The sequence below is a fragment of the Argentina silus genome, assembly GCF_951799395.1.
Source record: "Argentina silus genome assembly, chromosome: 2".
Classification (NCBI taxonomy): Eukaryota; Metazoa; Chordata; class Actinopteri; order Argentiniformes; family Argentinidae; genus Argentina; species Argentina silus.
Window position 1 is genome coordinate 25,977,504 of NC_139656.1, and position 22,444 is coordinate 25,999,947.

The 22,444-nt window shown below is 46.2% G+C and overlaps 1 protein-coding gene across 2 annotated transcripts in view; it reads right to left on the bottom strand.

Annotated features, from left to right (window-relative positions):
- dscama (Down syndrome cell adhesion molecule a) overlaps positions 1-22,444 on the bottom strand; it is a gene marked incomplete at both ends in the record, with an annotated part of 87,212 nt that continues 64,768 nt past the window's right edge. Inside the window, 22 exons of one of the 2 annotated variants that reach the window (XM_083687042.1) lie at positions 1-377; positions 1,838-2,140; positions 2,342-2,539; positions 3,387-3,536; positions 3,972-4,087; positions 4,329-4,359; positions 4,489-4,665; positions 6,558-6,848; positions 6,979-7,167; positions 7,553-7,651; positions 7,978-8,141; positions 8,243-8,360; positions 9,215-9,368; positions 10,251-10,384; positions 11,173-11,328; positions 14,832-14,978; positions 15,421-15,664; positions 15,907-15,977; positions 16,682-16,849; positions 17,136-17,264; positions 17,379-17,475; positions 18,278-18,474. In XM_083687042.1, coding sequence (XP_083543168.1) covers positions 1-377; positions 1,838-2,140; positions 2,342-2,539; positions 3,387-3,536; positions 3,972-4,087; positions 4,329-4,359; positions 4,489-4,665; positions 6,558-6,848; positions 6,979-7,167; positions 7,553-7,651; positions 7,978-8,141; positions 8,243-8,360; positions 9,215-9,368; positions 10,251-10,384; positions 11,173-11,328; positions 14,832-14,978; positions 15,421-15,664; positions 15,907-15,977; positions 16,682-16,849; positions 17,136-17,264; positions 17,379-17,475; positions 18,278-18,474 — 3,710 coding nt within the window. Of the gene's footprint in view, positions 378-1,837; positions 2,141-2,341; positions 2,540-3,377; positions 3,537-3,971; positions 4,088-4,328; positions 4,360-4,488; positions 4,666-6,557; positions 6,849-6,978; positions 7,168-7,552; positions 7,652-7,977; positions 8,142-8,242; positions 8,361-9,214; positions 9,369-10,250; positions 10,385-11,172; positions 11,329-14,831; positions 14,979-15,420; positions 15,665-15,906; positions 15,978-16,681; positions 16,850-17,135; positions 17,265-17,378; positions 17,476-18,277; positions 18,475-22,444 lie in introns of both variants that reach the window. The other variant, XM_083687043.1, reaches the window with a different exon arrangement.

A 22,444-nucleotide genomic window follows, 5' to 3' on the forward strand; every position in this document is an offset into this window, starting at 1 on the left:
TTATACCAGCGTGTAGGACTTTGCGTAGGGGTTGCTGCTCTGTTTGAGGTGTCCTCGCGAGTCCAGCAGGGACTCCTGGGAGGTGCTGAGCTTGGCGGCCTGGGCCAGCTCCGAGCCCTCTCTGTGGGGCAGTGTGGCCGCTGAGCCGGGCTGCCACTGGGCCACTGCGTCCCTGCTGACCTGGGGGGCCTCCATGGGCGTGGGGGGTGCCATGCGCGATGGCCGTTTGAGGGAGCGACTCTTCTGGGGCTCCAGACAGGCCTGGCCCATCGCCCCCTCTCCGCTATTGCCCCCGCGAGACGAGCCCGAGCATGACATGCCTCGGTTCAGCAGGAAGTCCATGCGCAGGTATGGGGGCAGGTGTACCAGCTCTCCCCCTACAGGACACAGGAGAGAGAGGGCAGAGTTAGTCAGGAGGATAATAGGATATGATGGAAAAATCTAAATGATCAGTGGAACTACTAATCAGCTTCAACTATCAAGTCTCATTTCAAAACATGTCAGTAGAGATTAAAATTGGAAGAGAGATTGGTGGAAATAATGTCACTTGAATCTTTCTGACACTTTGCTTCACTCTTCAAATACCATCTCATCATATCTGCCAGTCCAACTCCCAAAACTAGGGCTGCTATCAAACCAAAGTCATGCACAGCTTATGACAGGCGATTACAGTACTCTTTCGTCTAGTTATTGAGGTTATACACTAATGATTAAATATTCTCATACCGGCATGCAAACTGTCTCCCTGTGTCCTTGGCTTGATCACTGCAGTATTTTACTATGTCGTTTAATGTGTAATGGATGAAGGAGACAGTTGATTTTCTATAATATGAATAAGTAATGTTATAGATTCAAGACTGCAGAGCAGTTCATTACAAATTGAACTGAGTGAATGTATAAAGCCTGTTGAAGTATACATCTCTTTCATGGGCCTTGATTGATGTGTACAGAGATTAAGGGCAGAAGGTCCCAATTTTCATGTGCAAAGTCAGACATCTTTACCTTAATATTTCAGATAAAACGTAAATGGACGCAATTCAAATAGACACAATGAGATATAATCCAAGGGGAGTTTTAAATACTGCGTCTAGTCCATGATATGCAATGCATTTTCAATCTACTTACAAAACCTAGATTGAATAATTTGTTTTCTCAAAATCATTGTTAAAATCATGCTGTTCTGTAGAGTATTCTGAGTTATAAGGTTTTGCTCTGCTCAGCATTATTTGCTGAATCTGGGGCCCAGATTCTAGTGTGTGATATGTGGCCCCTTGCAGTGAAGTCCTTTCCTGTTTCTCACTACTGCACATAATGTACCCTAGAATGTGTCTAATTAGTGAAATCAATTCAAACAGAGCACTTCAGAACTCAACATTTGCTGCTGCGGGTGGCTTCATGGTTTACTAGATAATTATCTTCAGAACAGTTGATCTATCAGCAGTAAATATTTACTATATGGGTATATATTCTGGTTGGCCTGCTGTGCAGAGGCTGGCATTTATGAGAGAGAGGGAAATGGGCCTGAATTGATTGGTTCGGTTTTGAGAGGCTATAACAGAGTTGGTTTGTTCTTAATGGCATGTGAAGAACAAATACCAGATTGTTACGACACATAGTTAACCACAATTGCTCACTCAGTGGTTTTAGTGTTAGAGTTAGAGTTAGGTTTAAGATTAGTTTTGGGATGCAGATTAGGTCAGTGCTTTCATTTGGGGTTTAGGCTGAGGAGGGTCAGGTTTGCAGCTGCATTACAGTGATGTCTGCAGTGACGGTTAGCGTTAGCCCCACAGCACAGGCTCCAGAGTTAGCCAGCTAGCAGGTAGCAGCGCAGCCTCACCCGGTCTGTGAGCCTTGGGCACGGCCATGTTCATGACTCGGCTGACGTCCTGAGGCTTGGGTGGGGAGGCGGTGAACCTGCAGATGCCCGACTCGGAGGGCGTGCTGGAGGTCAGGCTGTCCGTGTAGTCGTTGGTGCCGGCCGTCATCTGCTCCGAGGACGTGTCGGAGATGAAGCACTCTGTGATGGTGAACTTAGCATGGCGCAGCTGCTCCTCCATCTTGGCGTGTTCGTAGGCCCGCGCCAGCTCCTCGTACGTGGACGAGGCGCTCTCTGTCGACACCATGCTGCTCCGCGCCCGGTCTGCACGGGGAGCAGGGTTAGACAGCCAGGTTAGTGGTGGGGTTAGCTTGCTGCTTTCCTTAGCATTAGCAGTGTGCTAGCATTGTTAAGAGTTGTATATAGCAGTTGTTATTGGCATCATTGTGAGGTTTTTTTTGTTACAGGCTTGGTTAAGGTGGGTGTTACATTGTTATTGGGGACTGTTAACTGTCGGTGCGTTACCTGTATCCTGAGATGGGCTGACGCTGTAGCTGTCACTCTCCTTGTCTACAGAACCAGCCACTCTGGGTGTGGGCAGCCTCCAGTCGGTGCTCAGGGTGTGGGCAGAGACAGGGGGGTGAGGCCGGTTCAGAGTCCACTGGCTAGCGTAGCGGTTGCGGGCGGCGGGGCCGGCTTTGGCTGTGCGGCGGGCTGTGGGGTCTGTGTGGAGGGAGGAACAGCATGTTACTGTACAGCACACCCACACCAGGGACACACAGTACTGTATGGTATGTGACATAGGAATGATAGGATGATGATGATTGTATGTTACATGCTGGCAATGGCAATGACCACAAACCGCTCAGTATAGAAACCAGAAGACACCAGAAGAGAAATCCCACCTCAATGGCTCTGTGTAGGGAAGGTTATCACAGCATTGCTTGTGATCACATAAATGCATACACTAGCTCTATGGGCGGTAAGAAAACGAGAAAAAAATAATAGGAAAAAGTATATTCTCTTTCTTTTCTCTTTCTTAGTTGAAAAACACCACACGCACATTTTGGCTTAATTCATATTTATAATTGAAAAACCAGAGAAAAAAACAAACATAAGCCACCGTGCTGGAAATAATTGCTCATCACCGTAAATAACAGGAGTGGAGATTGTACTGGCAGTGTTAATAATGCCAGTGATTCTCGGAGGACCGGCACTGCTCTGGAAATAGAATGTCACAAACGTGCTTGACACAATTAACTCCTATTAGGGAGAGACAGGGGGGGCCAGAGAGGTGAGATGGAGAATCAGGTCTCCTCAGATTGTCTTTGACCTACTGCCTTCAAACACACTGCGACAGACAAACAGCCACCTTAACGCGTGTTATAGGGCAAGCGTGTGGTCTAATTTAAGATGGTGTATATGATATGGAGAAACCGCTCATGTTTGTCTAGAATAGGTGCTACAGTTACAGCACTAGACCACTTCACAGGCACGTGATTCTAATCATTAATTCTACACGCGGTTCTAATTCTATGGAAATGAATAGAATGGTCCGTACTGGACTTACTGGTTCCGGGTCTGGCGTCGGACACGTCCACTAGTGGGCCGGTGGCCTGGGACAGGGACTGGTAATGGACCGTGTGCGTCACTGTGGAGGACTTCTGCTTCTGGGTCTCGCCAAAGTCATTGTCAGTCAGCAGTACCGTGGATCTGTCATCTGAGGGACCGAATCCACAAACGTTACAGTACCAGGAGGAGAAGAGCCGGTTATCAACAAGAGGTACCAGAACAAAGAGGACCACAACAATGTCACATTGACTACCAAGAGGTACCAGAACAAAGAGGACCACAACAATGTCACATTGACTACCAAGAGGTACCAGAACAAAGAGGACCACAACAACGTCACATTGACTACCAAGAGGTACCAGAACAAAGAGGACCACAACAACGTCACATTGACTACCAAGAGGGAATATGGTGAGAAAAAGGGGAACATTGTGAGAGAAAAGGAGAACTTGCTTCATCAGAGGTGATGGGAACTAAAGTATTTTCTGCATGGCTGTATTTACTGTACACACACTAATAGTATGTGGAGCAGTAATACAGGGGGTATTAATATACTGCACAGTAATGGCCACTGTCTACTCACCAACTGTCTCCATGGTGTCTCTCTCCTCTATGAGGAGCTGTGCTCTGGGGATGTCGATGTGCATTCTCAAGGTCTGCTGCTGCTTGTTAATAGTGTCTGCAGGGCGGGTGTTTTTACTGAGGAACACAGGAAACCAGAGTGGGTTTTGTCAAGGATTTCATTAAAATAGCATAATCTAATATTGATACCATGGGAAATCTGAACAGTTGTTTTTTCCTGCGATGTATTTAGGATATTTCTGCATTGGACTTAATTCAGCATTAGACACATTGTTATTAGAACCATATAGTATTATGGTTAATGGAACTAAGTTGTTAGTATTATTGTTTAATATATATCAAACCGATTTATGCTTACCTCATCAGCATTTCAGCCAAACTTTTCGCGTCTGCAGAACAAACAAGAAAATAAAAGTCACATAATATATAAAGCTAATTTTCCTGGAGCGTTTCTTCAAACACACAATGGTTTAGATATTGCACTGTACACCTACAGTAACACACTAATCAGGTCTCACCTCTGAGCCTCTTGAGCCTCTGCTCCCTCCTCCTCCTCCTCAGCACCAGCAGCAAGACGAAGACCATGACGATGCCCACCAGTACGCAGGAGATGGTCACCATCATCTTCAGACCCTCGCTGCTGCCCGGGTTGTCTTGGCTCACGTTGGGCGCCTTCACCAGTGGGGCGATGGTACCTGGACACACAGGCCATACGCATGTCATGAGCTGACATACATTACATTGTATTATGTCATGGTTGTGATGACATCATGTAGGTGGTATAAAAGAACCTTTTAAGGTTTGCCAAGTGTGGTGACGGCAAACCAGACCTTTCAGACAGGGACTGAACCTAGAAAACAAGCCAAATACTTCCATACATGGTTTCGGTCGAAGTATGTTTAGCACTGAATGACCTTTGTGTTAATGTTTAAAACATGCGGCAAGCGACTGGCAAAATGTAAAGTGCCTCATGCAGCTTGCATCCCAGAGTAAATGTCTTTCCCAGCCATCACACACAATCTGCTCTAACAGGCTGCTGCACTGCGCCGCAATCAGCACCTGACCTTTTGCCGAATTGGCAATAATGCCCAGTTGACTGCAGCACTACTTAAAAGAAATGAACTCATCCTTCTTAGCTGAATGCTCAGGCCTTTTTTTCTTTTTTCTTTTACAGTTCCTGGACTGATGGGGGATGGTGGTGGGGCATCCAGACAGCGGTGGCGACATGAGGACCAGTGGTCTAGCAAGGGGGTGGGGGCGGTGGGGCATCCGGACAGTGGTACAAGAGGACCAGTGGTCTAGCAAGGGGGTGGGGGTGGGGGTGGCCGGGGCAGCCGTTGAATTGCTGAGGGGGCATGGCAGGTGATTGCTCATCTGTGTCCCCCTCCCCTCCCCTACCCTACCCTCGCCTCTGCTGAGGTCCGTAGATCACAAAAATTATTTAATTCATGCAGTGGCGCTCGATATGGACGTGATGGAGGCATCATAAAAAGCAGCAGACACAACAGCCACGGCCGCTGGAGTCAGCATAAAATGTGAAGGTGCTTTACTGCCCAATTCATCAGGAGACCCGAAGCCTTTTATGGCTGGGAAAAGACTGGAATGAGACAGCCACTTTAAGCTCCAAGCTCTGGTAATAGCAAACTAGGAATTTATTTCCTTTTGTACCTATGCCTTAAATGAACATTTTTTTTGATGGACTATGTCACTGGCGACACTCTTTCTGTGGTAAGAGAAGTTAAAAGGGTTTGACACAGGTTCTTCATTGCAGTGTGGTGCAATCCATCATTATATAGAATCTCTATGTAGAACCTCAGTATCGATATTCACCATTAATAATAGCCTAGGGTATACCATGGAGGGTGTGTACTTCGGTGGAGGCTTGTGGAGGTAGACATCGGAGGACAGGCTCATTGTAATGCATAAAACGGAATGAGGAATGGTATCAAACACATGTGCATGCATTGCAATGAGCCCGTCCTCCGATTCCTACCTCCACAAGACTCCACTGGTGGAGAGCTTTTCCTATGACTGTCACACCGACTGAAAACCCCTAGTTAGAAGACAAACCCATGAACGTTTTAGGATCTAAAGGTGTTGGTCTTTGTTTATATTTCTAGGACAATCACAATTGTACTGCTGCTGCATAACCCAAACTAAAATAAATCAAATGTGAACTGAATCGATGTGCACGTTGTTAACATTGACTGCGGACTGCTTATTCAACACAAAGAGGATGGTTCAGTCAATGCTTTTCACTGTCTTGGCGCCCCGGTGGTGGAACGAGCTTCCCACTGCTGTCAGGACTGCAGAGTCACTACTACTGTAGACTGAAGACCCATATCTTCAGGCTACATCTTGACTGTCCCTGCTAAAGACCACCTCTTCACCCCCAACTATCCCTCTGTACAAAAAATTGTGACTGCCAAGGGCACCTGGTCCTAGCATAGATTTTTTTCTTATGATGACTGATGTATAGATGATTCCCTTACTTTAGACAAATGTACTTGTAAGCCGCTGTTGTAAATCGCTTTGGATAAAAGCGTCTGCTAAATGTCAAAAATAGTTGTGAAGAGCGATAACTCACTGCCGTCGTAGCTGAGCGTGGCGAACTTGACTCTCTTCTCGGCGAAGCCGGCGCTGTTGTACACCTTCATCAGCAGCTCGTACCAGGTGGCCTCCTGCAGGTCGTACAAGATGTAGCTCTTGGTCAGGGACGTGCGCTGGGCCGTGGTCCACGTGGGCGAATCGACAGACCGGTACTCCAACGTGAAGGACGTGATTGGGCAGCCGCCGTTGTTCCAGCCAACCAGATTGAGCCTGACGCGCGTGGCGTTGATGCTGGTGAAGAGCTCCTGTTCTTTAGAGTACTGGGGCTCTGAGGAGAGAGAGGAAGGAGTGAAGGGGTCAGAATAGTTGGATCGTAGGTTATTACTTCAAGACCATAACATCAATGTTACAGCAGTCAGTACATAACAGCCCCCCACATACGAGGGTTACGCCCTTACCTTTCCCGTGAGTCTTTGCTTCAATGATCTCACTGATGCGACCCGGGCCCACTGCATTCTGGGCCGTAAGGGTGAATTTGTACCATGTGCCACACTTGAGATTCTCTAGGCGGTAGGAACGCTCGCTAGGGCTGATGGCAAAGTTACCCCACTGCTCACTGTTGTCCTCTGAGTACTGTAGGATGTATCCTACAGGGAGAAAGAGAAAAAAAAAGAGGGAGAGACAAGAGGATGTGATAAAGGTGTGTTCATGACATGTCAGAGCTAAAAGTAATGTCAATTATTTGCATAGAGCTTCCTATAGGTTGATTCTGATACTTTCGGAAGTTGGGCATTTCCCGAGTTTCCTAGTTCCAAAATATGCACCATAATTTACCTGCTAAACAAACTAACTTGGTATCACCCATATTGAGGGACCCCATTCAATCAACGTTCATCTTTCTCTCACACTGAAAGAAAGTTGTTTTTGTGTTCTCTGGATTTGATGGAGTAAGGCTCTTCAAACCGCTTTCACTGTGCAGTCTTGTCATTCCAGTCGGTGAATGTGTTGTTAACAGCTGTGTTAGTGTCTGACCTCTGATGGAGCTGCCTCCGTTGTCGCCAGGGATCCAGGACAGGGTGATGGACGTTGTGGTTGTCTTGGTAACGGTGAGACGAGGCTGGTCCGGTGGAACTGGAAGGAAGTCCAACAGACACAGTCAAGTCATTGAAACTCGAAAGCGAAAACTGCTCTTTCCTAACCTACTAATGTATCTACGAATTAAGCCATTCTAAAGACAGTTAATGTTATGAATTAATCAATACTAATGGTCTTCTGGGTAAATACCCCTATGGACATAAATTCTGGTAGCTTCAGCAAGTCAGTCGTATAATATAGCCTACAGTAAAGCAGGTTGAGAAAGTGATTGCATGACAGACACACATATCTATCTATGGCCTTGAACACCAGTCAACTGGTAGACAGGTTAATGTTCCACTGTAGACTCCATCTTTGTTCACCTTGGACCTGCAGGTTGAGGATGATTTTATCTGGCCCAAAGCTGTTACTGGCCACACAGGTGTAGTTCCCGGAATCCTCCGCTTTCACTGTGCGGATGACCAGGCTGCCGTTGCCATGGACACTGCGTCGGTTGTCAATAACAGCAGAGGCGGGGCTTCCGTTGCTGAATGACAAACGTATGACAGTCAGGAAATGACCCTGGCATCTGACGACTAGACTACTGCTGTGGGGTGAGGCTGTTCTGTTCTTTTGTGTACTACTCACGTCTCCTTCAGCCACTTGACCGTGGGAGCTGGGTCGCCCACCGCCTTACAGGGCAACACAATGTCCCTCATCCAGGGGGTGGTGACTGTGCCGTTGAAAGTCAGGATCTGGGCAGGAGCTACAGGAAAACACACAGAAACACCTCAAATCAACATACTGTGCTGCACTGACAGTATCAATAACTAACACCTGTCTGAGCCTTTTAATGGTAATTGTGAGATGTACACTTTGTTGAATGGTTACTACAATGATCTACAGTATACAGGAGGTTCATATAGTGAAAACACAGTTTAAATACTATACATCAAACTAATCCAGTTTAGACATGGTGAGTTTCTAATGTGTCTTTACTCCTCTCCTCCCTCCTCTCCACCTGCACCCATAAAGTAACACACAGTCCATCTCTGTGCTTAGCTGTAACATGGTTGGGTAGGGATGAGGCAGGGTGAGACTAAAGCACTTCTCATCTGAGCTGCAGAGCAGGGACTCTCCATTCATCACCCCTGCTGCAAACAGGATGAGAACGCCCTGATAGGAGCTAGAGGTCCCAGCTCCAAGCCACTACACTGTCTATCAGCGCTAACAATCAGCTTATCAGCTCTCACCAAGCAGCACCAGTGCTGACAGGGCAGAATGGCGAGCTCATTTGCATTCAGTGTGATGCTCCCTCGCCTACCTTCACACACTGAGATAGTGGGCACAGTCTCCCTGTTCTCTCCCCAGCCACTCCTAGCGTGGGGTGTGTGTGTGTGTGTGTGTCGGGGGGGGGGGGGTCACAGCTGCAACTCTTAGGATTGTGTCTCTTAAACATGATACGACGCTCTGTCTTTTGGTCTCTGCTTGTATATTTGGACAGCCGCTTTTTCGCATGAGGTATTCTCTCAGATCAAGAGAAACGCATTGCTCTGCTCTGAGAGGACGGAGTTCCGGCAGAGCGCCACGTGGTCGGGTTGAGCGTGCTCCGCCACCTACCCTCGGCCAGGGGCTTGACGGTGATGATGTCACTGGCGTTGCCGCGGCCGGCGGCGGTGACGGCCACCACCCAGATGCTGTACTGGCGGTTCCTGCTCAGGTTGGGGATGCGGTAGAAGAAGACGTCTGGGGCGGCCTCAAACTCACTGCTGACCTGTGAGAGAGGAACAGACAAGATCAAATCAAATTGTATTTGTTACATACGGTATATCACATACGGTGGTAATTGACGCAGTGAAATGCTTTGGGATCTTGCTCCACGCTCAACAACAGCAGTCAGCAACAAATCAACAAATCAATGAAAAGTAATAAAACGTGACAAAAAGTGACAATAAAGTGACAAATATTCATTGGTTACAGAACCATCCACTCAAAATGGAGGCTCACAAGGAGACCAGTAGTGTTTATGGACATCTTAGTCAGGAACACTTTTTCAAATACATTTTCCACCAGGTTCTGTACAGGATCAAGGTAGAATGCAGGGGATGGAGCATGTCTGGGAAGAGTCCTTGTCTAAAAGGTGTGTTGCACCAACGTATATATGAGATGTAGAAGGTCTAATCTTGGATTTTGTCAGGTGAACTATAATGAAACATTTTTTAATCTAGGAGAAAACTGACAAGATTTAATGTGCAGGCTTTATAGTTATATTCTATGAAGACTAACACGACCTACATATAGTGCATGTCTAGACCAAGCTATTAAAGTTCAGACTGTCGATGACACAGCCCTGGCAAATATCAGTGATATTTTCCAAGGCCTGTCGTATGGTGTAGCAGTGCCCCATAAGTCTCCCTTTAGCCTTGTGTGTCATGCTTCTAGTCTCTCCTCACCCTGGTGCCCCTCCCCTCAACCTCCACTCAACCTCCCCCTAACCTCCCCTCAACCTCCACTCAACCTCCCCCTAACCTCCCCCCAAACTCCACTCAACCTCCCCCCAACCTCCAACTCTGCTTGTCCTCTTAACCCCAGCACGTGCCCACCCTGTCCTTTGCCACCCTTGTGCCCACGTGGCCTCTCTGGCCAGGGACCTTACCGTGGGGTGCGGGTTGGAGCAGAAGACTGTGTACTTCCTGATGATGCCGTTGAGTTTGAGAGGGGGCAGCCAGGACACAAACACCACCGAGTTAGACGCTGCGGCTGCTTTCACACCAGCTGGAGGCCCGGGGACTGTTGGGGGAGGGGGGGGGTAAGTGAACTTAAGTGAACTTTTCTTTTCCTTGTCCTTTTGTGTGATTTCGGTCACATCAGTGATTTCAGTAAGAATGCCCTTTTACGCTACATGGTTTTTTAGCTAAAGGCACAGGCTTAGTTGTTTTTTAGTTGCTGATGTGAGGCGTCCACAACAACTGTCAACTCCTATTTCTATCATTTCGTACCAAGTTCAAACAGAAGTCATCCCATCCTGTTAATTATTTCTAGTTGGCAAAATGCTCATTCATAATACAAGACTCAGAAATGTGTTTTCGGAACAGGGCTTCAGAAATCTGTTGGATGTCTAAATCAAGTGTTAATCTATTTGTTGTCTGCATCAACTGAATCATGAATTGAATTCTAATCTTTAGTTTCAAGGAAGGCATGTTTCCAATCAAATCTTAGAGAGATAGATAAATACAACTAAATAATTAATAACAAATCAAAATATGTCCTGTTATGTATGTGATAGTTTACACCCTTGGGAAGTTCACCATAGAATACAACTAATTTAAAAAACGAATGCCCTTTTTTCTAAATCATTTGGTAGTTCAAATCAGGTTAGATTTGGCGCCAACAATTCCCTAACTTTTAGTTTTGGTTATTTTCAAAGTCATTTATTTTTAACGTCATATCAGTTTACTAATTCATTTTTCATGGTTAGACCATGAAGTCTTAAGTAGGGCAAAGATGGTGACGATGTTTGTAGATCTGAGGTAAAGCTGATTCTAGAAGGGCTTAGTGTACTGGGAGTGTGACCATACCGTCCTCCTTGGTGCGGGTGAAGATCTGCTCGCTGCGCACCCCGTCCCCGGCCCTGGTGAAGGCCAGCACCTGGATGCTGTAGTTGGTGTACTTCTCCAGACCATCCAGCTCCAGATTCGGCTTAGACGTGGTCACGTTCCTGATCTCCCCCAGCTCTGAAGAAGGGAAGAGTGGAGAGGTGAGAGATGGAGGAGGGGACAGAGAGAAGGACAACATTTTAAAAAAGGAATGAGGGTGGGAGAAGATGAGAGAGAGAGAGAGAGAGAGAGAGAGAGAGAGAGAGAGAAAGAGAGAGAGAGAGAGAGAGAGTGGGAGGGAGGGAAAAAGAGATAGGGTGGAAAAACAAAGCCAAACATTAATCAGGATATCAGAAGAGACCTTGTCAAATAATATATGCCATTTAGCTGACGCTTTTATCCAAAGCCACTTACATTGCAGTGAGTGCATATATTTTTCAGTATATAACGGGAAACAAACCCACAATCTAAGTGTTGTTAGCGCCATGCTCTACCAACTGAGCCACAAAGAGCCACAGGACCTAGAGTACCACTGTAAATAACCTACATAGATGAGAAGTTGACTGCACTGTCGGGAAATGTATATCATACAACTGTACAGTACAGCATATTACATACATAAAATAAGACGTCATTATGTTCAAGGATGTCATAACAGAGCCTTGAACATCTTATTCAATCAAATCCTAGACACAAAGACAGGATGAAACCACCCAGCCAAGGTCTTCTCTGGTGGGTCTCTCCTTGACTCCAAGCTCCTCTTACTTGCTGACTGTTGGATTATTGATGTCTCTCTCACTCTCTCTCTCTCTCTCTCTCTCTCTCTCCTCTCTCTTTCTCTCTCCTCCCCTCCCTCCTCTTCTCCTCCCATCGCCACTGCAGTGTGGCTGGGAGCCACAGTGTTTAAAGCCCAGTACAGGTGTCTCTCCTCCTCCCTCTACTGAAGCCATTAAAAGCCAAACTGTTCCAGAGTGCTTGGAGAACCCTGTTTTACAGTGTTTGGATTCTGTTCAGCTCTATCTCTAACAGGGGAGGCTGGTGGAGGTATAAATCAGAGGACAGGCTCATTGTAATGCATAGACTGGATTGAATCAAAGATACCATTCCATGCATTACAATGAATCCACTAGTCTCCAATGATCTCTAACTATGGTTTTGTCATTATGGGTGTGGTGTGGGCTGCTCATAACACTCCTCTGGCTAAAGAAGTGAGTACATTTTTACTACAGGGCAGTGTTGAGCTGTAGTAAAATACATACAGGGACACCAGGTGTGGTTTATAGCCAATGTTGCTCTTGAATGGCTAACATTTAGTCGTCCCATTCTGTCCGGATAGAAGAGCAGAGCTGTGAGGTTGACCACTGCAGTAACTGGATAATGCCAGTGGTGATACCACGCCAACATTGGCACAATACATTTGCTCCACCGTCTTTGAGAACTGGCTTATAACCCCCTCTGCTGGTAGATAACATGAGATGCTTTAGTTCACATTTATACAACGGTTTGGTCAGGACAAGCATTGTGATTGGCCGAGAGGCGAAGCCGTGCTTTATTCCCTGATAAAGTAACAGCTATGCTATTGCAGTCATATCCCTGCACAAACACTCAAATTATGAATATTTGTTTATCTGTAGAATTATTTGTAGAACTATATTTCTGAGCGCAGGGCAGAAACCAGCACAATCTATCATGAAATAAATACGTAGGGCCTTGTTTTCTTGTCACAATGTTTTGTAACCATTAACCGTTCGCAATAAATCACTCGAGTCTGTGCTTTATTGTGAATAAAGTCACAGCTGTGGGGTTGGCAGCCCTCAGGCCTAACAACGCCCCTCAGCTGTGACTTTATTGACGATAAATCACGGCCTCTAGTGCTTTATTGCTTAATTATAACACACATATTGCCAGCCGCAACAAAAGACTGTCTGAAGTTTCAATCATGTAGAAAATGCATGTACAATAAATATGATTTGATCTTAAACATCGTCTGCGGATTGTTCAGTATTCAACTCAAATCCCATTCGTCTCCATGGTTCTCCTCAATCCTGATATGTGCAGATATGGTTTGGGCATGTCATTCTATGACATGCACTGTTACCATGCAAACTAGATTGAGCTGTCAGGGTGTGAGTGTTCATTTTCCATTGGTTCACACAGTACAGGGGACATCAGGACAATGTGATGTGACAGATTCGGGGTCAAAGGTAACGGCACTGTCACAAACCATCACTGTGACATCCCTGCAGCACGTGAGGACTGCATGCCATGTTGTCTGGGTTTTAGCCTATGCCATTTATCATGGGGGGGGGGGGGGGGGGAATTCTAATGAAACCAGAAAGCTTTCAATTTTTCCACAAGTCTATTCTATAACAAATGCTCAGCTTTCAAATTAAACCAACGTTAAATCAAACAGTCACAATTAAATTCACGAAAAGCCTTTAGTCTAATGAAATGAACACCTGTCATGTAAGTCGTAAAACCAAAGATATGTCTATGTCTGCATATTCAGGTCCTAAGGCATCCCATCACGCCTGTATCGTTTGAAAGGTGTGAGTCCAACCTGTCAATCAAATGGACCTGTCCATGCATCAACTATTGGTGCATTTGGCAGCTGTAGGAAACTCATACGAGTTCCTGAGTGGAAAATAACCACTAGAACGACCCTCCAACTTGGAGTTCCAACATAGTTCCAATATGACGATGTGTTCACTGTCACCTTTTACCTTCTTGTCAGAAAACAGATGCTGATTTTGACAATAAATGGTAAACATGTAAACAGTATTAATCTTTCTGTGCTATTTAAACATATTTAATTGTTAACAAGCACACGTGTACTGTATGTACAATAAAATGTATAAATCTCATAAGTTGAAGAGCTGTTCCCAAAAAAAGCACTCGAATACATTCATGTCAGAGTTATGACTTCACCAACTGGGAGCTACGAGTTCGCGAGAACCTAACTAACATACCATAACTCACTGGTGGATGTCTATTTCCCCAGCCAATAGGAACCTCAAAATGTTCCCAAAACTTTGCTCAGGAACCAAGGACATACAGCGTGTTTACAAACAGCCAAGGAAGTTTAAATGTAGATTACCATGGCCAAGCCAATCAAATGCCAATCAATTCCTGTATCCTGATTGGCTGGGTAAATGTAGACTCCGACTTTGAGCAGTAAAATAGTGAATGCTTGGTCGGGTCAATTTGATTGACAGGTTGGGCTCACATCGTTCAAATTAGACTCACATCGTTCATATTAACAGTTTGGTTTTCCATGATTTAAATTGTAATTATATAATCTGTTGTGGGTTTGATTTGAAAGGTGAGCATTTGTTCATTCAAGAGACTGATTACACTTGCCTGTGTAATTTCTTGCTTGTTACTTCGATTCAATCATTTCTGTGAGATCCAACCCTCATAATTCATCCCCTGAATACATAATTCTCTGTATACTGGTGTTTTCATCCTATGCCTTTGAGTTGAATACGTCTGTGTCTCCATGCATAAGTACATGCATACATACAAGTTCTATAAGTACATGCATATATCCCTTCTAAAAATAAAGGTTAAATAAAATATACAGGTCCTATACTCTAAGTACATGCATGTGTGTACTATAGATGTGTGTATGTACAGTGTACCTCCATCTGGTAGGTTAGCCCAGTAGATGACCCTGAAGCCCTGCAGGATGCCGTTGAGGGCCTCTTTAGGCGGGGTCAGCCAAGACAAGGAGATGATCTCTGGGGATGCAGCTGTGGCCTGGACGTTCTCTGGAGGTCGGCTGGGCACTTTGGAGAACCAAGGAGAAGACCAGCAGTGAGAACACTGAACACAAGTGACAGAAGAATTACACCAACAATGCCTGAACTGTCCACTAGATGGCGGCGCATCACCAAAGTTAATTGGCTTCCCAGACAAAACATCCACCTGAGTCCCTTGCTGTACTACAGAATATCCATAACCTCACCATCTCTGTTTCACATGTCAAATGTCTATTTATGTGACTTGTCTCTGTTATCTTTACTCCAATGTCCTCTTTCCTTGTGTTATCTACCCCACTGTGGTCTGAGTGTTTTAAAATAAAAATAAAAATTCAGGATTAAGATTTGCTCATTATTCCAACCCAGTAACTAGCCACACATATAGCTTTCTATCCACGGGGCTCTAACTAGCCACTGTCCATCAACACGCTGTAACCATGGTGACCGGCTGACTGTCAATCATCCTCACCGTCCTCCAGTGTAGTGGAGATGACCTCGGTGGAGGAGGGCCCTATCCCTGCGCTGTTGCTGGCCTGCACCACCACGCCATATTGGGTGAACTTCTTCAGGTTGTCCAGGACCAGGCTCTCGCTGTTGTCCCCCGTGGTCTCCATGGTGATCACGTTGAACTGGTAGTTGCCCCCGGCACTGTACTCCCGGTAGCCCACCTGGTAGCCCCTGATGGCCCCATTCTGAAGGTCCCTCTTGGGGGCCTGGGGAAGAGAGGGAGGGAGGGGAGGGGAGAGAGGTGGTGTCGATCAATCGATGACTTGAAGAAACACATTATGGCCCTCAAAGGATCTGCAATCCATATTTAGCGTAGAGCTACAGTATACACACACACACACACACACACACACACACACACACACACACACACACACACACACACACACACACACACACTCACACACTCCAGTCCTATGCTCCAGTGATGATGTAAATGCTCATTTACCCTCCAGGAGACTCTGATGCTCTGAGAGGAGAAGGCCTCCAGTTGCACATCTTGTGGGGAGCCATCAGGAGCTAGAAGGAAGCAGACATCAAGGTCATCAAGACTTCAATCATATTTTTGTCAGGGCAACAATGATATAGTCAAATGGTCAAGGCAGGAGCTAGCCCAGGTGGGAGCTAGCCCAGGACCACTTTAATCAAAATGGCAGACATGTTTATGGGGGAGCCATGAGGGAGAGAAAAGGTGCCCTCTGGGGGATGGGATAAGAGAAAGGGGGCCATTTGCAGAGGTCTGGCCCCTGGTCTTTTAACCGCAGTGTGGCATTTACAACTGGGGTTGCTAATTGAAAAGTCCTGCTTTTAGTGCAGGGTCAGCGTGTGTTCAATAATGCAACACAACCAATGGAGCTGATGTAACTCAGCTGTTAATGAACTGACTCCCCCCATCCCTCGCTTCTCTCCTCTTTCAGCCAATGCCCTTATGTCAGTGATATTTGTTTCTCTGTCTGCTCTTCTTTTGTTGTCAATCACACTGAGGTCTGACTATGATGTAATGAATTTACAGAAAGATTTGCAGTGTATGTATGTGTGTGTGTGTGTCTAATGTATGTGTGTGTCCAGTGTATGTGTGTGTGTGTATGCATGTGTGTGTGTCCTGTGTGTGCATGTGTGTGTGTCCTGTGTGTGCGTGTGTGTGTGTGTGTGTGTGTGTGTCCTGTGTGTGTGTGTGTGTCTGCATGAGTGCAGGGTCGTAGGTGTAGGTCGTTGGTGCTTACCTGCTTCATCTGTGGTGATGCTGAGCTCGTTGCTGGCCTCACTCTTGCCAATGAGGTTCTTGGCGAACATGCGTATGTTGTAGGTGGAGGAGGGGTGCAGGTCGATGATGGTGGCCTGGTTGAGCTGGGGGGACACGTCTTTGGTTCTCTGGGCCGTTTCCCAGGAGGCTGTGGGGAGGCCAAGGTTTACATAGGGGTTAGTGACGATGCTGAGTGGAGTCTAAAGGTCAAACCCAGTGCTAAGTGCATTAGGGCGGCTGCATTGAATTATAGTACTGAGGCAAAGTGAAAACCAGCAGGAATAATTATTCTCCCATAGAGAGGAGACGCTCCCCTCTAAGCTAAAGAGGGAGACACAACTAAATACAACAACAGAGACAATGAAACACAGAGGAGGTGACAGCCTTTGCATTTCATGACACATCCACTCCAGAGGATTGGGGTTTCCTTGTACCTGACTTGTTCTTGCACTCAATGTCAAAGTTTGTGATTGGGCTGTTGCCATCGAAGCCCATGGTCCAGCGGAGTGCGATGGTCCTGTCCTTGACCTCTCTGATCTCCACCTCCGGGGGGTCAGGGGGCTCTGAGGGACACAGCAATGGGACACACATGTTGATGCAACGTTATGGAACTGACATTGACACCACACATCAATCTCTCTCTCAGAGTTCTGTGGTACAGCGGCTGTTAGCCGTACCTTGCACTGTTAGCTGAATGATCCCTCGGTCTTCACCGTAGGAGTTGATGGCATGGCAGGAGAAGAAGCCAGAGTCTTCCCTCACTGTAGGCATGATCTGTGGGGGAAGGGGTAGATTTTTTAAAATTGTAAATCAGGGGAGGCTGGTGGAGGTAGAAAAGGACAGGACTCTTTGTAATGTACGGAATGGAATGAGGAATGGTATCAAATGCATGTGTTTGATACGATTCCTCATTCTATTCCATGCATTACAATGAGGCCATCCTCTACCTTCTACCTCCACCAGCCTCTCCTGCTGTAAATGCTATGTCTGGGTGTTGGGTTTGGTTGCTCTCTTTATGTGATGTATGAGCATGTGGAAATAAATGGCATCCTTGAATCTATCATTTGAATCTATCATTCTAATCGAATCTTTTCTAGTCTATCATTTGAAGTAAGACAGGATACATAATACATCATTTATTGTTTTATTGTTCTATTTTGTACATTTGTTTTTGCTATTTTGTTCATATTTTGCTATTTTGTACATTTTTTGTTCATATTTTTCTTATATATTGTTTTTTATGTCCCATGCATCAACCTCACCAAGTCAATTTCCTGTATGTGCAAATATACTTGGCCAAATAAAAAAAAATCTGATTCTGATTCTGATTCTGATTCTGATTCTGATTCTGATACCTCTGATGACAAACATTACCTGCATCCTGAATGATTTAGCATAGCTGTAACTGGCTAGCTTCACAAAACGTTAATGACTCAGGGGTTAGATTGATGCAAAATAAATGTTTGCCCTGTAATGTCACAAACATCCACAGCAGCCATCAATTCCATATGTACAGTATTTTGCGCATAATGCAGAAACTGGACCCCACACTCCCCCTGGTGGCTGCTATGCGTACCTGCAGCGTGGAGATGACCTCGTCGGCCACCTCTTTGACGGTAACCACGTAGCGGCTCATCTCGGGGTTGATGATGCGCTCCTCCTTCTCCCAGCGCACCATAATGGGCTTCTCTCCATGGGCCGTACAGCTCATCCTCTTCTCCTCCCCCTGTGTGGCCAGAGTGGTGTTGGGGTATGACGTGATCATGGCCGGGACTGGGGGAGAGAGGGAGGGGAGGAGGGAGAGAGAGAGAGAGAGAGAGGAGGCGGAGGGGGGAGTGTGAGAGAGAAAGAAGGGGGGAAAGAGGGAGAGAGAGATGGAGAAGAGGAACGTTACATTTGACATGAAGTAGGACAGACTCGACATAAACAGTCGAGCAGTAATCCAATTCCGCCACAACATCCTCCTCATACCTGTCACATGTGAGGTAGGAAGACACAGCAATGACAGTGTAATGAATCCAATGAATCCCATGTCTTAGCTCAAATGACACCTAATTGAGTTAAACCATTGTACAGCTGACATCCATGGTTATCTAGTGCGCTGGTTAACATTCTGCAGACAAGGTTGTTACGTATGTACATACAACCCTGCCTGGCTCTCTGCTACATTCAGCTGAGAGAATCTGATGACAACAAGCAGCATTGGCTTGTATTCTGGGGGTCCCTGTTGGTACAGTATCCCTCTGACAGCACACTAAATACAGCACACTAAACACACACTAACGACACACAAGGCTCATTACCCCTGCAATAGTGTGTGTAATGACGCTCTACTCCTACACACACACACGCACACACACACACACAAACGCGCACACACACACACACACACACACACACACACACACACACACACACACACACACACACACACACACACACACACACACACAGAGCATGGCTCCTGTGATGTGATGGAAAGTGTCAGGCGAGGGGTCGCAGACGTTTAAGCCTCATCTCTTATTCACTCCCCAGCCATTTTGAGTTGCGCTCCAGAAAATAACGCTGATTTATTTTGCATGACAACTATGAATTTTTAGTGAGACACATTTGGAAGAGTGAGGGGAAAAAAAGAACTCCTGAGCCTGTTATAAATGTTACCGTTTTGAGCAAAGGTACTCCGGTTTTAGCACCTAAGTGGCTCAGAGGTGGTAGATACCCATGTTTACACTCCTCCTGACAGAGGTATTACAGTAGAATGACTGCCACCAACCATGGAATAACACATCTCCATCAGAAACGGCACACGATACACATGTGTACACATTAACATATTTTGTCCCGTGTGGCCTAGTCAGTGTGTGAATCATTACTGCACATATTATTGCACACTGACATTACTGCACTCGGACCATTGTCACTTATTGTCACTTATTGTCACTTGTTGTCACTTTTTGTCACTTTTTATAACTTGAATTGTTGATTGTTTGCTGACTGCTGTCGTGGAGCAAGATCATGAACCAAGTATGGAAGGGCTCCGACGGCATGAGGTGTGTGTCATACAGAAGGAGCAGATCAATCTACTGTGTGTGTGTGTGTGTGTGCGTGTGCGTGCGTGCGTGCGTGTGTGTGTGTGGGTTTGTGTGTGAGAGAGAGAGAGAGAGAGAGAGAGAGAGACAGAGAGAGCAGGCCAGCTGAGTCTGCCCTGAGGCACGAGCCAGGCCGTTTCATGGGCCTGTAATTGCTGTGTTGATGTATTTCTTTAATATCCAGCAGAATTATGGGTACAGGAACAGGGCTCTGGGGAGCAGGAGAGAGATGACGCTTCCACTGGGAGCCTCACACATTAAACATATCTACTTGCGTTTTATTTCACAAACACACACACAAACACACACACACACACACACACACACACACACACACACACACACCCACACACCCACTTTTTGCCATTGTTTTGAACCAGTGCTTGCTATACTCATTAAATTGTACGATTTAATCTTTAAGCGTCCATTAGCCAGAGTGTCTTTGATAGCCTATCTTCTAAATCAATGTGGAACCAGATGTAAATATCATGGAGAGCGTATGGAAATGGACTTGCCTTAGAGGCACTAGATCTAGGTCTAATAGAAGTATTGACATGTTTAAATGAGGCATAAATGTATGGCTGAACAGCCTCTCTCTCTCTCTCTCTCTCTCTCTCTCTCTCTCTCTCTCTCTCACACACACACACACGCATGCATGCACACACCCACACACACACGTACACACAGTGCACGCTGGGACACTAATGACTCTTATTTCCTGTCCAATTGGGCGAGTAAGTAGGCTTTCTAAGTAAAGCCTGTGAGCGCGTACACACACACACACACACACACACACACACACACACACACACACACACACACACACACACACACACACACACACACACACACACACACACACACACACACACACACACACACACACACACACACACAGCTCCTCGTTAAAAAGCCATGAAATGCTGATGACCACCAGGAGTGGAGCTGAGGACAGTGAGTGTGCGTCAGTAGTTCACATCAAACAGACATCACACAGTCAGAGCCAATAAGAGACACTGGCACAGAACCGGCTCCAGCTTCCTCTTTGGCACTGCCCAGACATACCTGGCACGGTTGCTGATGTCTCAGATGTTATATCTCCTAGCAGCACCAATGTCATTACAGTATACGGTAGAATATTTACTATATATCATAGAATATTCACTATATGATAGTGAATAGTTTGGTGTCAGGATGCTGTGAATGAAACCTTACAACAACAACAACAATATCAACAAAAACAACAACAACAACACAGACTGATCTGTTGTACTGTATGTATAGTACAGGTACAGCAGGCAGAGGGTAGGAGGGTATGTGTGTATGTGTGTGTGTGTGTGTGTGTGTGTGTGTGTGTGTGTATGCGTGTATGTGTGTGTGTGTGTGTGTGTGTGTGTGTGTGTGTGTGTTTATTGTATGTGCAGACGGTAGGAGAGCTCTACTACTAATCCCCAGCCCAGAGGGCGACCATGATACACAACAGCCTGCAGGGGGATTCTGGGATAGGCTGCTGCTGATACACTGCTCCCGCGAGACAAAAGCCTCCAAGACTCTCTTTCACCTGGCCAGGTTACCATGCCAACCAGCATCGGACAGTCTCCCACTCTCCCTTTCTCTCTCTCTCTCTCTCTCTCTTCCCTCCCTCTCTCTCCATCCCTGCTCTTAGAAAGGGCCATTTATAGTGGCCAGGAATAGAACATGGACCTGCCATTGATTTTCAGAGGAGCGTGATTACACTGTCAGCCATGAATGTCGCAATGCAGAAACACAAATACACACAGAGGGGAAATGTCTTGATCTGGTGTGTGTGTGTGTGTGTGTGTGTGTGTGTGTGTGTGTGTGGGGAGCGGGATTAGTGTTCAAAATGACCAAAAAACATGGATTCTTCCTCCATGTCCCATTAATATCCAGATGTACACAGATACAGTTGTACTGTTATAAATATATTATAACACCCTCCCTATTCCCTCCAAAAGCCGCTGTATCATATCCCCTATCTCCCTAGCATGACCATGTATAGTAACAGTATCCTGGGCTGTACATTCCAGGTCGGACAGCCCCAGGCATCAACCCTCCATTTACCCCCGGCAGTGTGACTGGCTGGCAGGGGAAATGTAGGCCAGAGGGTGCCCTGCCTGGCTCAGTGGGCCATGAGGACGTGAGACCAGATCGAAAGACGAGAATGAGACGAGATCTCTCCCTACAGGAGCTTCCCCCGGGGCACAGTGTGAGCGGGCACTGGGGAGAAACGGTCTAGGAGGAGGAGTGGGGTTGGGGGATGGGGTGGTGATGGCACAAACATGCCTGGTTCACTGGGCACTCTGCACTGTACTGAAATAATTCCCTTAGCTGCACAATTGGCTTGGACATTGAGCCTGATGCTGACTGTATGGCTGCAGACAGGGTGGTTTTGTTGCTAGTTCGAGGGCTGGAGAAAGGGAAGGAAAGAAAAGAGAGGATGAGAGAGAGAGAGAGAGAATTTTTACTTCCTGTGTCTGAGGGATGCCATGATTGGGAGCTTGGCGACTGTGCGACACAATTTTTCTCCAATCAGGTCTAATTGCATGCGTGCTCTCATCATTATGTCTCGGTGCGTTATGGGGCTAATGGTCTTAATTGATGTTAATTGGCACTGATAAACATTGAGTGGCTGT